The 15,338-nt window shown below is 26.8% G+C and overlaps 1 protein-coding gene across 1 annotated transcript; it reads right to left on the minus strand.

The window, feature by feature from the left end:
* Positions 1 to 1,027: 1,027 nt before the first annotated feature.
* Positions 1,028 to 14,973, minus strand: LOC107640359 (protein DETOXIFICATION 29-like). The gene is made up of 7 exons (XM_021123370.2): positions 14,619 to 14,973; positions 5,100 to 5,641; positions 4,144 to 4,230; positions 3,906 to 3,962; positions 3,437 to 3,794; positions 1,549 to 1,635; positions 1,028 to 1,245 (listed from the first exon to the last, which is right to left on the minus strand). The coding sequence occupies exons 1-7, from the start codon at positions 14,934 to 14,936 to the stop codon at positions 1,156 to 1,158; spliced, it is 1,539 nt and encodes a 512-aa protein (XP_020979029.2). The 5' UTR covers positions 14,937 to 14,973; the 3' UTR covers positions 1,028 to 1,155.
* Positions 14,974 to 15,338: the final 365 nt, after the last annotated feature.

A 15,338-nucleotide genomic window follows, 5' to 3' on the forward strand; every position in this document is an offset into this window, starting at 1 on the left:
AAAAGAAAAGTCTTGTGGTTGGGTACGAGACAAAAGAAAAAGTCTCGTGGCTGATTACGAGACAAAAAGGCAAAAAGTCTCCAGAAGTTGTTTCAAAGACCAGCAAGTATTATTGAGTGAAAAAGGGGCTAAGATTCAACCCCCTTCTCTTAGCCACTGAAAACCATCACATTCATTTCTTTTTCATTAGATTATTAATCAAAAAAATTATTTGAAAAAAATTGGTGTAGGAACTCAATTAAAAGGAAAAAAGTATAGGGATCCAATTAAAAATTTCGCGAAATTATAGAGACCAACAGAGTAATTAAACCTAATTTTATTAATCTCATTAAAGAGACCAAATTAAATAAATTTTTTTCTAAAAGTAATATTAGAATCATAAGTAATGAAAAATTATAATAGAAAGAGTACTAAAAGCTAATGAGAGTATCAAAATTTATTTAAATATCTAAAATAAATAAGATAATATAAAATTATTATTTAAATTCATGTCAGTTTTAGTAATTTTTTATTTAAAAATAATCTTAAATAATATAATCCAACTAACATTTAATTTACTACAATCTATTTTGTATAAAAATTGTCAAACATAAACACTAATTCACTTTTAATCAAAATCAATTTTATGTAAACTCTTATTTACAAACTTCGATCTAAACACACACTTAATCCTCCAAAATCTTTTAGATTTATCATTTTCAAGTTCTCAAAAATTGGAGATGTTATAAGATTTAAATTTAAATTACTTTTTTATTATAATAATTTACTATATTAGTATTTATTATTATTTACTTTTATACATAATATTTACTTTTATACATAATCTTTAAGGGTTTAAAGGGTTTTTGTTAACCCTCTAAATCCCTCATTTCTATTTATCTCCGATGATTAAAATATGACCTTCACAAATTTTAATTTATCTTCACTGTAAGTTTATCGGATGTTTCAATAATTGTGCAAACATCTAAGGTATACAACTATTATTAATTTTTCTTTTTATTCTCATTAATCTTTTTATTATTAGTAGTAGTATTATTTTTTAATGAGCCTATATCCAGGGAAAATTTTGATTTTTGTAAATGAAATTAACACGTGAACTGAAAACAAATTAAACATGTGGTATATGTAAAGTGCTAGTTGGAATTAGGAATGCTTTCATGCTTCTTGAATATCCTCCACAATCTGATTCACTTTTGTATCTTTATAACCTCCCCACTTCTTTATCCTATTTTCAGCAAGAGAAGCCTGTCGTTTGAGCAAAAAGAAAATTAGTCAGTCTATCATAAACATCCAAAAAGATATTCTATGGTGCTTAAGATATTGGTGTCTAATTTGCCTAAAAAATGAGAAAAATAATAGATTTTACCTTTTATTTTTACATCAAATTAAATAGTTAAAAAATTACATATCATAGAAGATACCTAAACAAAAACATCTTTACCACATTTATAACCACTTTTCACAAATCACATCATCATTAAATAAATTTCCTTGTACTAGCTTCCACATACGATTATATGTATAATATTACTTTCATAGAATTGTTACCTCTTTATTCCAATTCGTTTTGTAGATCATGAAGAATAGCACACAAGTTTGTAGGACTATCCCAGACAACATTCCAGACCAAATTCCCTGAAAAATGGGCCATCAAACATTAAAAAATATTTACAAGAATAGTATTATTTTTCAATACATTTATAATCAAATTCTATACTGTATACCCATGCATTTATCCACCACCAACATTATTTTGAGATCTGGTAGCTAGCAAGGTTCTACTTGTCAAGATTCTAGCTCAAGGCAAGAATCTGATGCACACAGCAGAAGCAAAGTGCGGAACAATGAATTGAAAGAGAACTGGGAGAGAATTGAAAACAGAGAATGAAAGAAAACTAAAGACTTGCAGAACACGTAATTGCATAAGAATGAAATTGTGCCTTAATCTGTTCACTGTCACCCAAACTACACTTCCTATGTAGCAGAATTAACTGTCAAACTGACTAACTTAACTTCCTTTACAATACTAAACTTATATTACACTAAATATAATTACGTTGATGTGCACTATCATCAGATTATGTGATATGTCAAATGAGTAAGATAAAAATTATGTTTAAAAAATATTTCTATTTACTAATCTTGTTTTTAGACACCAATAAATTTGTCTTTTGACAATAACTACTGAATAATGTTATTATAAAATATAATATAAAGAATGATATATTTATCACTGCTGAATTTGCTAAATGCCACTTCTATATGTGATTTTTTTAAGTTATCTTTCATTCTTATTTTTTTTTCCGTTGTGGTGATAAATAGCCATAGAATTGAAGGTAATTTGAAAATAATATATCATAGGAAATGAAATTATCGAATTCAAGAATGAGAAAATTCACTCCTAAAATGTATAGTCCAAACTTTATCAAGGTAATATGTTTAAATTTTAAGTCAACTACATTGTTATTGACCTATTTTATAAACATGATTTTCATGAATAAAATATTATTTATTATATCTAGGTTTAGTTCAGTAACGTTATTGTTTAAAAAGGATAAATTAAATTACCAAATGGTAAATGAAATATCATATTTTTTTGACAAAAATAAATCTGAAAAGTAAAACAACAAATAAGTCTTTAAAAACTTAAAAACGTAATAAAAATAATCAAATTAAATTTGGATGTGGTATTTTACGAGTATGATTAAAAAGAGGCATTTTTATTTTAAAAATTTTGTGATTTTATACTTAGATGATTTTTTTTTTAAATAACCAATTCTTTTAAAGAAATGAAAAAAGAGGTCTAGAGATAGAATTTATTCTAATTTTTTACATACACATTCTAAATAATTATTCAAATATTCTCACAAAAATTTAGATCAAATACATAAATTATTTCGCAAATACAAATTCCTTTGCCACTTATAAAAAAACGTGTATATATATATTGTTTTTTTTTTTACTAATATAAATTTTTAAGTACTATTTTAATGGTTTATTTTTTTGAAATTATAAATAAGAGAAAACCAAGAAAAAGTGTTATCCAAGATATATTAAACGATATTTTAAAAAGAAAAAAAATTAGGACATAATATTGCACAACTAATATTGTAGCTAACTATAAGAAAAAAAAATTAAAGTTATTAAAAATAAAAACATCTGTATCTCAATTAAAAGAAATTTCTAAAATTCAAATTTTAAAAAAAAAATTAGTGAAGCTTTATATCATACTTGTTTGACAATCTACTATAATATTGACTAAAATTAAGATTACTCTTCTAAAAATCATTTTATATATATATATATATATATATATATATATATATATATATATATTAATAATTAATTATTAATTATAGTAGCTGATTTTAATATATACTTAGTAATATAGTAGTATGATTGGAAAAATTAGGAGAAAAAGGAAGAGAATGCTCACAAGGACACCCAAGTCAAGCATGAAGCCCAAAAGAAGTCCAAGAGGAATACCAAAAATGTAGTAGCAAGCAATGTTGACACAAGCAACGATAGCTTGCCAGCCTGCCCCAACAGCCACACCTGAAAGAACTGGTTGCACGTTGTTGATTATAATGCACAACGCCAACATGGGTGTCAGCTCTATCACAAGCTCTTTCACATCTTCGTCCGTTGAAAACAGTGAAGGGTATTGCTTCCTGAATATGACGAGAATCATGGAGAGCACTAAAGCAATCGCAAATGAACTAATCACAGCCACAGCTACAGCGAATTTCGCTGTTCTTGGATGACCTGCCCCCAATTCATTTGACACTCTCACACTGCACGCATATATTAATTAATTAATTAACTTTATTAAATCTTGTCATTTTTATTTGTGTTATTTATTAATTAATTAATTGTTGTTTAATTTGCATATATATATATACAACCTTACTGCTGCATTCATTCCGAATGCTAACATCACTGTCAATCCCAATATGTTCATGCTGCAAATTAAATTCATCGAATAAGTGAGATAGTAAACAAATCTTTGTAAATGTATATTTTCCTTTAATGCACAATTTCTACATCATCTAAAATAATCAACAGAAAATTCTTAATTACAACAAGGTAAATAATGCCTCGCCGAATGATCGAAATGATATGAGGGTCTTCATCACAACTTACCAAATGGACATTGCATCCACCGCAACTTCTGGGTTCTTGAGATAACCAGCCATCAGAATTAGGGCCATAAAGTACCAAACTTCCAGGCTACACAAGATTGTAAAGAAAAAAAAAAGGATATATAACTAAAATAATTAAAATACATTTTTATAGATTATTTACATAAAAATAAATAAAATAATCTTCAAAAATAATAACTAAAATGAATATATGTTGTATTTATATCAAACTGCTTAATCAAATATGTAAAATCATTTAATTATATTATATGTTTTAAATAATATATTTATGTAAAAATTATTATATTTTAAATATTTTTGTGTGAGTAATCCACCAAATTTTTTAACTATTTTTTTCAATTTTTTAAGGTTAAACTAACAAAAATGCATCCGAATTATTTTTATGCTGACGAAAATTCTTCTAAAATTTGTTATCAACAAAAATTTTTTCAAATTACTTAAAAATGCAAAAAAAAATGCCTAAAATTTTTTTTTATACAAGTGACAAACCATTTTTGTATTTGATAAATCGTATACGTATTTGATCCAAAATTTTATAAAAATATTTAGATAAATATTTAGAAAATACACACAAAAAGTCGAATAAAAATTTAATTTTTTATTTTTTATTTTTTAAAAATATTAGCGGTTATTGACAAAAAATCACAAAAAAGATTATATATTTAGTAAAAAAATACTAAATTTTAAGGATAAAAATATTTTATTTTTTTAACCATACTTATAAAAAATATATCAAAATTTAATTTTTAAAAATTTTTAAAAATATATATTTAATGTTAGAAATTTTTATCGCGTTTTTAAATAATTTAAAAATATTATTGTACGATAATAAAATTTGGAATATTTTTATGAGCTCCAAAATAATTTGGATATATTTTTTGTAGTTTACTTTTTTGTTTTTAGAATCCATAATTATTGTGAGGCGAAAGAACCCACCAAAGCATGACAGCAGAGGCAAATGAGAGACGAAGAAAACCCCAAAGATTATGAAATGCTTGCAAGGAGAAGCCACTCCACGCTTCACCGCAACTACCACCAAATATATATGCCAACTGATCCACAACTATGAACCACCACGTCACATTCAAAACCACCGCCGCACCAACAAGGCCCCACCCCACTTTAAGCATCAAGACCCAGCTTAGCCCCGCGTGCGCTACGAGCGCCGCGGCGGAAATCCAAGCCATGACCATAATCTTGCTTTGTGCTTGCAAGAACTTCTGAATTGGAAAATTCATGGAGTAGGCGAACAGCTGCGGGATCATCCAGACGGCGAAAACGCCGGCCGCCTCGGCAATTGCGGTTGTTTCTCCGATGGCTTTTAGGAGTTGGCGCGCAAAAATGTATAAAAGGCAAAGGAGGAGGGCAGTTGTGTTGAGGATGACCCATGATCTTTGCATGTACACACCCAACATGTCTAGTTTACCCGCTCCAACGGCTTGCCCACACAATGTCTCCAACGCACTTCCCATCCCAAGCTGCGTTCACAAATAAACACTTGTTATTCACTATTGTAAGTAAGATTTGTCTCGATAGGTTACTCTAATTTCTTATTATTAGACTAATTTTAATGGTTTATAAATACTTTTTTTTTTCAGTGAATTGTTCTATTTAGAATATTTATGTGGAGTCTTGTTTCTAATTAAAAAAAAAAAACAGATTAACGCTCCATTACTCCATCATGAGAAATATATAAAATATTTTTATACTATTAGAATTTTACATTTAGATTATTTTTAGAATTTATTTCAATAAAATTTTACTAGTTTAATTTTTTTAAAAGAGTGTCAGATAATTTTTTTTAAAAAAAATTAAATTGATAAAATTATATATATAAATTATTATATCTCTAATATAATTTTTTAAATAAGAATTTTTTTGAATATTTACATAAGTTTTTTTATTTATTTTATTTGTCTTATATTATTATTTGTTTTTTTAGGATAATTAGGATTGAATTTTAGAAAATAAATGTCAAGATATTACTTCTGGACCTTTTGTGAATCACGTGTTCTACAGGGATAAAATCAAAAATAAAAGAGGAGATGGAAATAAAAATATTACTAAAAACGTTTAACTTAATAATAATACTGAATAATCGTCTTTTTTTTGTATTAATTCACATTTAGTCAATTTTATCATTCTCTCTTTTCTTTTTATCATATCTTTTCATATAGTTGCGGAAAAAAGTTGTGTTTGACTTTTTTATTTACTTATTTTTGAAAAAAAAAATTAATTCTTTTAGTTGTACCGAAAAATAATATGCATCATTGTGTAAAAACTTGTTAAATGTTTTATACAACTTCTTTAAACATGAGTTTAATGATATATTTGGAGTGATTATAATTTTTTTACATAGTTACATTTCAAATGTTTGTGTTGAGTTAAACCTCAAGATGTTCCATGAGATTGACATCGTGCACTAAAATCGTCTATGAGATTTCAATTGCACCAATTACGTCTCTGAGATTGAGAAAAGTGCACCATACTAGTCCCTGACCCATTTTTCCTTAACGACGTGATGACATGGCTGGATGACGTAGACGGTAAGTGACACGTGTCACTCCATGATTTGGCCACGTGTAATGATATGATGATGTGGTGACCAGTGACACGTGGCATGCTGATGTGGATAGTTGTGCCACGTGTCACAATGTTATTTGGCCACGTGTTTGTTTGTGCCACGTGTCACAACAGTATTCGTCCACGTGTCATCCATTATGTTGTCGTTGTAAATGCACCAAATTAGTCCCTCATTTTGCATTAAATGACTCATTTTAGTCCCTGAAATTGAATGTCGTGCACCAAACTGGTCCCTTCACCAATTTTTTCTCATTTTTTTCTATAAATTCAAAATTCTCAATATTTTTGAATGCATTAATTTCAATTCTATTTTTTCACATGTTATTCAAATAAAAGTGCTTTTATAAAATATTTTTTTTCTTGCGAATACCCTAACCGCTGACTTGGAGTTGACGTGAAGGCATTTCAAGCACCTTCACTACTATCTCCGACCTCTTTCAGTACTTTTATAAAATATTTTTTTCTCTTGCGGATACCCCTAATCGACGTCTTGGAGTTGACGTTAAGGCATTTCAAGTTTCCCTCATTACCATCTCTGACCTCTTTCGTTTAGACTGCAGAAGTCGGAGATAATAGTGAGAGTGCTTGAAGTACCTTCAATCTAGCTAATTTACACATAACGAAAATGTGTATTTCATAAGAATAAAAAAAATGTATATTTTAATTATTGATTTCTTGTTAAAAGCACGTGTTTTTTTATGAAAAAAAATGTGTCCAATCAATCATATTATTATTTTTTTATAATAACATACTTATATATTATAAAATTTACCAATGTTAAATTATGAAAAAAATTATATAATTAAAACTAAAATTTTAAAATTTTTATGAAAACACTTGTATTTAAATATATGAAAAAATAGAATTGAAATTAGTGCATCTAAGATATTGAAAATTTTAAATTTAAAAAAATGAGAAAAAATTGGTGAAAGGACTAGTTTGGTGCACGACATTCAATTTTAGGGACTAAAATGAGTCACTTAATGCAAAGTGAGGGACTAATTTGGTGCATCTACAACGATGACATAATGGATGACACGTGGACGAATACTGTTGCGACACGTGACACAAACAGATACGTGGCCAAATAATATTGTGACACGTGGCACAACTATCCACATCAGCATGCCACGTGTCACTGGTCACCACATCATCATATCATTACATGTGGTCAAATCATGAAGTGACACGTGTCACTTACCGTCCACGTCATCCAGCCATGTCATCATGTCGTTAAGGGAAAATGGGTCAGGGACTAATATGGTGCACTTTTTTCAATCTCAGGAACGTAATTGGTGCAATTGGAATCTCAATAACGATTTTAGTGCACGACGTCAATTTTAGGGACCATTTTAGAGTTTAACTCTGTTTGTGTTAGTATAATTTTAAAATTAGCAATTAATAATTAAGTCAAACATTTCAATTCATATAATAGTATATGATTAAGTATTGATAAAAATTCATATGCATTTTTTTTATATAAATTTATCAATTCAAATATTAAATTATTAAATAATAATTTTTATCTATTAATTTTATATAAAAATAATTATATGTGAATTTTTACATTAACTATTAATATAGAATCAAATTTTTTGTAATATATAATTCTTAACTGATTCTAGCCCAAAATTAAATATACACATTGACTCATTTAACTATTGCAATGAAGGAAACAACATAATTTAATTTTCAAGGTGTCAGGTACGTTAATTAATTTATACATACAAATATGATATAAAAATGTAAACGAATATAAAATTGCTAAGTTGATTATATTTTCATAATAATAATTTATTTTTTTATTTGTATTCTAAACAATTAGTAAATTATTATAAATATTAAAATATTCTTATAAATAATTATAAAAAGATTAATATATTCTTATAATTATTTTTTTAAAGATTAAATAATTTTTTTATTATTTTGATTAAAATTTTTTTAACAATAAAAAATTAAGATTAAATAATCTTAATCTATTAACCTTAAAATGGATAAGCCAATAAGTAATAGCTCAAATAGCATAGTCTCCCCATACTCAATTAAGAGGTCGTGGGTTCGAGTCTTCTATCTTTGGTAAAAAAAAAAAAAAAAAAAAACCTTAAAATGAATAAATTAAAAGTTTAAAACCAAAGAAACAAAAACAAATCCCTAATTATTTATATTATTCATATAAGAAAATAAATCTGTGTTCATATGAGAAAACAAATCCCGATTGAAACTGTCAAGGTCAAGAATGCCGTCGTCGTGCCGCCTGAGGATAAGAGACACACGGCAACCTATGAAGTCGGCGGCGTCGGTGACTAGGACGGTGAGTCCGGAGTCAGAGTTCCTGCGGGATGACTTCACGAATTCTCCAAGTGGTAGCTGCCCCATGATATCCGGCGGTTGACGGCGGGGAAAGGATGAAGAAGAAGAGGATGACGGTGAGGAATATGGAGAATCAAAAGGTGAGTGTTGATAGCCTAAGACAATCATATAGTGGTTGCAGTTGCAGGGTTGGTACTTTTTTGGTTTCAACTTGTTAGGTGTTGATGGCAGCATGTTGTTCTCCATGTTGTGTGACACCGCCACCGTCTTCAGGCAGCAACGAGGATTCTTATAATAATGTAATAATAAAATCCTGATTCCAAAATTCTTCTAATTTGACTTTCTTTGATATTGTAAAGGAATTCTCTTTCTCTTTTCCTGGGAAGGAGGAGAAGATGATTTTGATTCAATTCTCTTGAGAAGAAATGGAGTCGGAGTCCAAAGACAGAAAGTTCAGATTTTACTTATTTTTAATTTTATTAATTTAAGATGGTTTAAAATTTAATTTTTTTTATAATTATTCTTCAAGTACAAGTCATTTTTTTTTACAAGTCTATACAAGTCATTTATATTTATGCCTGCACATTTTTCTTCATACGCACATTCTCCTTCTTTTTTATTATTTTTCTCTTTTGTTATCGTCGTCACCAACACTACTTCCTTTTTTTCTTCCTCCTTTCTTTTTTCATTGGAATTCCTCTCCTCATTCCTTTTCCTCATTCTCCTCCATCATTAGTCATCTCGTTGTTAAAGATAATGAATAATTCAAGTGCAGATTGTAAATTGAATCAGAACGAAATTATTTATTATTTTAAATCCAATCAAGTGGCTGAGGTGTGGTTCGATTCTAGTGAATTTTTTTGTTAGTAGTTTATGATTCGGTAGGTGAATAATGTTTCATCGTTGATGGTTTGAATTGAATGTAATGTAAAAGTTTTGCATTAAAGAAAATATTTTTCTGTATTTACAGTGAATTTGGGTGTAACACGAAGATATTTAAATGTATTGTTTAAGAATTTTCGGTGTATATGTGCTGATAAGTTATGCATAATTCAAAATTCTTCTTCTCTCTCCTCCTCATCTTCTTGCTTCTTCTTCTTCTTTTTAATTATCATCATCATCATTTTCTTTTTTTTATTCATATTTTTTTCTTATTTTATCTTCTCAAGTTTTTTCTTATTTTACTCTTTTAATAAGAATAAAAACAAAAAAAACAAATAAAGAAGAAGAAACACATAATGTTGTAAAATTATTTGGAAGGGGATGAATTTACATTCATTCAACTAAAAGAAAAAAAGAAATAAGAAAAAAAAGAAGAAGAAAAAAAATGCAACATTAGAGAAAATATTTTTCTGTATTTGCAGAAAATTTAGGTGTAACACGAAGATATTTAGGTGTAACACTAAGATATTTGAGTGTATTGTTTAAGAATTTTCGGTGTATGTATGCTGATAAGTTCTGCATAATTCAAAATTCTCCCTCTTCCTCCTCCTTATATTATACTGCTTCTTCTTTTTTTCATCACCGCCGTCACCATCATCTTCTTCTTTTTTTTCATTATCTTTTCTTTTTTATTTTACCTTCTCAAGTTTCTTTTTGTTTTACTTTTTTAACAAAAATAAAAATAAAAAAAAAATCAAACAAAAAAGAAGAAACACATAATACTACAAAATTACTTGGAAGAGGATAAACTTATATTCATTCAACTAAAAAAAAGAAAGAAATAAGGAAAAAAAGAACAAAAAAAATGCAGCATTAGAAGAAATATTTTTCTTGCAGTAAATTTGGGTGTAACACGAAAATATTTGAGTGTATTATTTAAGAATTTTTTATGTATGTGTGTTGATAAGTTCTGCATAATTCAAAACCCTTTCTCTTCCTGCTTCTCATCTTCTGCTGCTTCTTCTTCTTCATCTTCTTATTTCATATTCTCATAATTTTTTTGGGAGGAAAAAATTAAACAAAGAAGAAAAATATATACTATTGCAAAATCAATAGAAAGAGGAGGAGGAAAAAAAATACAGTAACAACAGCAGTAATAAAAAAAAGATGATGAAAATAAAACACGCAAAGAAAAAGGAGGAAAAACGTAAAGAAAAAGAAGAAGAAGAAGAAGAAGAATAAGGAAGAGGAGGAGAAGGAACGCGGAATACAAAGAGGAACAACGTGATTTCACGAATGCGTTATGTAAGTGACTTGTATGACAAAAAAGACTTGTATGTGTAGCAGTACTTTTTTTTTATTGTAAAAACTTAAAAGATATTTTGGTCATATCCATAAAAAATATTTAATTTTTTAATAAAAATAATTATAGGTAGGTCTTTGGTGGCGAAGGTTATAATGGCTATGAGTGGCCAAATTTTAACTGATCAATGAACATATGACATGTGGAGAGTTGGTACAAATTGTTAGTTAGAGTGATAAGCTCTTATTGTTAGTGATTACTGCACGGTAAAAGAGTAAATAACTGTTAGTATTTTTTGAGTGGATAATTCCAAAACTTCAATGGTTAGGCCTTAGTATGAAAATTTATTATAATATTTGCATCAATAAAAGGTCATGAACTATTAATGATGAGAGTAATCAAAAGAAGAAAAAAAACAAGAATTAAATCATGTGATATTTATGTGGATTTCTATTACTAATGTATTTGTGGCATGAATTATATGAGAGTATAAATTTATAAAGTGTTAAAATTTTATAAAAAAATATTATTATTTTAAATAAAAATAACTATTAAACAGTATTTTTGATATTATTATAGTTATTATTATTATTATTATTATTATTAAAAGAAAAATTTTGGAGATTAGTAATTTTTAGCAGTTTTGCTTATCTTTTGGTGAATATAAATACTAAATTATGTTTAACAGATAAATTTTATTTAATTTATGTGTTCAAACTTTAAAAATTTTGAGTGCAAATGGTAATGATTTATGTGTGCAAAATTTTGATAAATATAGGTGCAAATTACATATTTATTATGTACAAAATATCTATAAATTTGGGTACAAATTATTACCGACTAAGTGCCAACAAAAAATGATAATACTTGTTATTAGTCATGTAGCATTGTTCTTATTAAAAATCTTCGTAATAGTTTTATTAATAAGATTTACTTTTTTATTTTGTGAATTCACTAAAACTGACATCTGTAAATCTTTAATTCATAATGTCATATCTTTGATAATTTACTTAAATAAACTAGTTAAAAATTAATCATACCAGATTGTCTTAAAACTGAATTCAATGTTAATTTTTTTTGCCCTCTCAATATTTATATAAAGTGTGGCCGTTGTATAAAATTTTAAAGAAACAAATATAAAAATTGCAAAACCTCCATGACTTGTGAAGTAAATTTGTTAACTTTTATCAATGTTTATGCTTTTTTAAGATATTAATTGATTATTTTTTATTTAAATAAAAATTCTTTATTTTCTAATTTTTATATCCATAATTATACATATTATTCGTTAATTCCATGATATAAGTTTTAAAAGTAAAGAAGAAATGGACATTGATAAGCGCAAAACGTAAAAATATAAAATAAAAAGAGTCATTCGTAATTTTTTAGGATATTCATATAAAATAACGGTAAAAGATATTTTAATTATAATAGTGTATAAAATATTTTTGTATTTATATTATCAGAGAGATCTAAAATTTTTAATATGAAGAGATCGAATTATAGACAAAATTTTTTAATTTTTTTTTTAGATTTTCTCATTACATAAAAGCAATTCAGGAATAATATATAGTTAGAATTGGTTTTATAAGATTTTTGAATAAAACCAATTCAATAACTATATATTATTCCTAAATTATTTTTATGTAACAAAAAATCTAAAAAAAAGTTAAAAAAATTTCTCCACAATTCAATCTCTCCATATTAAAAATCCTAAATCCGTCCTTAGTAATATAAATACAAAAATATTTTATACACTATTATGATTAAAATATTTTTTATCATAATTTTACATGAATATTCTAAAAAAATATGAGTGACTCTTTTTGTTTTATATTATTAAGGTTTGTGCTTGTTAATGTTCATTTTTTCTTTACTTTTAAAACTTATATCATAGAATTAACAAATAAAATCATGGATATAAAAATTAGAAAACAAAGAATTTTTACTTAAATAAAAAATAACAAATTAATATTTTAAAAAAGCATAAACGTTGATAAAAACTAACAAATTTACTTCACAAGTCATGGAGGTTTTGCAAGTTTTATATTTGTTTCTTTAAAATTTTATACAACGACCACGCTTTATATAAATATTGAGAGGATAAAAAAAATTAACATTGAATGCAGTTTTAAGACAATTTGGCATGATTAATTTTTAACTAATTTATTTAAGTAAATTATCAAAGATATGACATTATGAATTCAAGATTTACGGATGCTAGTTTTAGTGAATTCACAAAGTAAAAAAGTAAATTTTATTAATAAAACTATTATGAAGATTTTTAACAGGAACAATGCTACATGACTAATAATAAGTATTATTATTTTTTGTTAGCACTTAGTCGGTAATAATTTTTACCCATATTTATAGAGATTTTGTACATAATAAACATGTAATTTGCACCTATGTTTATCAAAATTTTGCACACATAAATTATTACCATTTGCACTCAAAATTTTTAAAATTTAAACACATAAATTAATAAAATTTATCTATTAAACATAATTTAGTATTTATATTCACCAAAAGATGAATAAAACTACTAAAAATTACTAATCTCCAAAAAGTTCTCTTTTATTAATAATAATAATAATAATAATAATAATAATAATAATAATAATAATTATGATAATATCAACAATACTGTTTAATAGTTACTTTTATTCAAAATAATAATATTTTTTTATAAAATTTTAACAATTTATAAATTTATACTCTCATATCATTCATGCCGTAAATATATTAGTAATAGGAATCCACATAAATATCACATAATTTAGTTCTTGTTTTTTTTTATTACTTTTATCATTAATAGTTCATGACCTCTTATTGATCCAATATTATAATAGATTTTCATACTGAGATCTAATCATTGAAATTTTGGAATTATCCACTCAAAAAACACTAACAATTTTTTTTTTTTTAAATAAAAGGCCCACATGATATACACATCATTTTGGTTCAATTTATTTACTTTTTTTTGTCGTGCAGTAATCACTAACAATAAGAGTCTATCACTTTAACTAACAACTTATACCAACTCTCTACATGTCATATCTTGATTAGTCAGTCAAAATTTGGCTACTTTTAGCCACTATAACTTTGGCCACAAAAACTTACTAAAAAATAAATGCTTACTATGATATATAATATAAATATATAATCCACTTGCTAATTTTATATTTGGCTACTTTTTATATTGTACCGATAGCTATAAATTAGTCATTGTGTCAAAACAAGTAATAATTTTCAATCACCTACAAAAGGAATTTGTTATTAATGTTCTATACTTCTATTCAACATAACTATACATACACACATATATTGGTTGGACGAGGGAGCTAGCTAGTGAGCTACTAATAGTTACTACGTACCATGACGCCAAAGCAGAAGCCTGCAATGACGGAGTTCTCGACGGAGACGGCAGCAAGGGCAATGGTGCTGATGTGTCCGGCGAGGAGTAGAGTGATGGCGCCAAGCGAATACTGGCTAAGGGAAGTGAAGATGGCGGGGCCAGCCAGGTACCACAGCTTCTTGATCTCAATGGAGAACTCTCTCAAGAAATCTCTGATTCCGTTTATTGGAGGGATGTCATCGGATTTTGTTGTGAAAACGGCCGCCGTGTCGCGGATTCCGATCTGGTTTCCCGATCCAAGCAGCGGCTCGCTCTGTACATTTTCAAAATTCTCCATCACCAATAATAATATGAGTATCGTATATAGCCGCTGCTATTACACATTTACACTTACATGCATATATACAACGTAGTATGCGTATGTATGTGCTGGAGTATGTATGTGATATTTTTTATTTTTCATGGCTCTAATTGTTTTCTAATTATTTTGCTTTTTTTAATAATTTATTTGGACAAGACCATTGTCGTAGATGATCTGATTCGGACAGGTGAAAGAAGGTAGCAACAATGATGAAAAGTAGTGATTTATTTTCGGAGAGAAAATTAAAAGAGTAAAATAAAAAATAAAGTAAAGTATACTTTTGTCTCTAAAGTTTGACAAAAATTTCAAAAATATCCTCAAGTTTTATTTTGTTTCAATTTTGTCACAGAAATTTTCGATTTGCATCAAATATATCCT

This window comes from Arachis ipaensis, chromosome B5 (assembly GCF_059453495.1).
Source record: "Arachis ipaensis isolate K30076 ecotype BB chromosome B5, ASM5945349v1, whole genome shotgun sequence".
Lineage (NCBI taxonomy): Eukaryota > Viridiplantae > Streptophyta > Magnoliopsida > Fabales > Fabaceae > Arachis > Arachis ipaensis.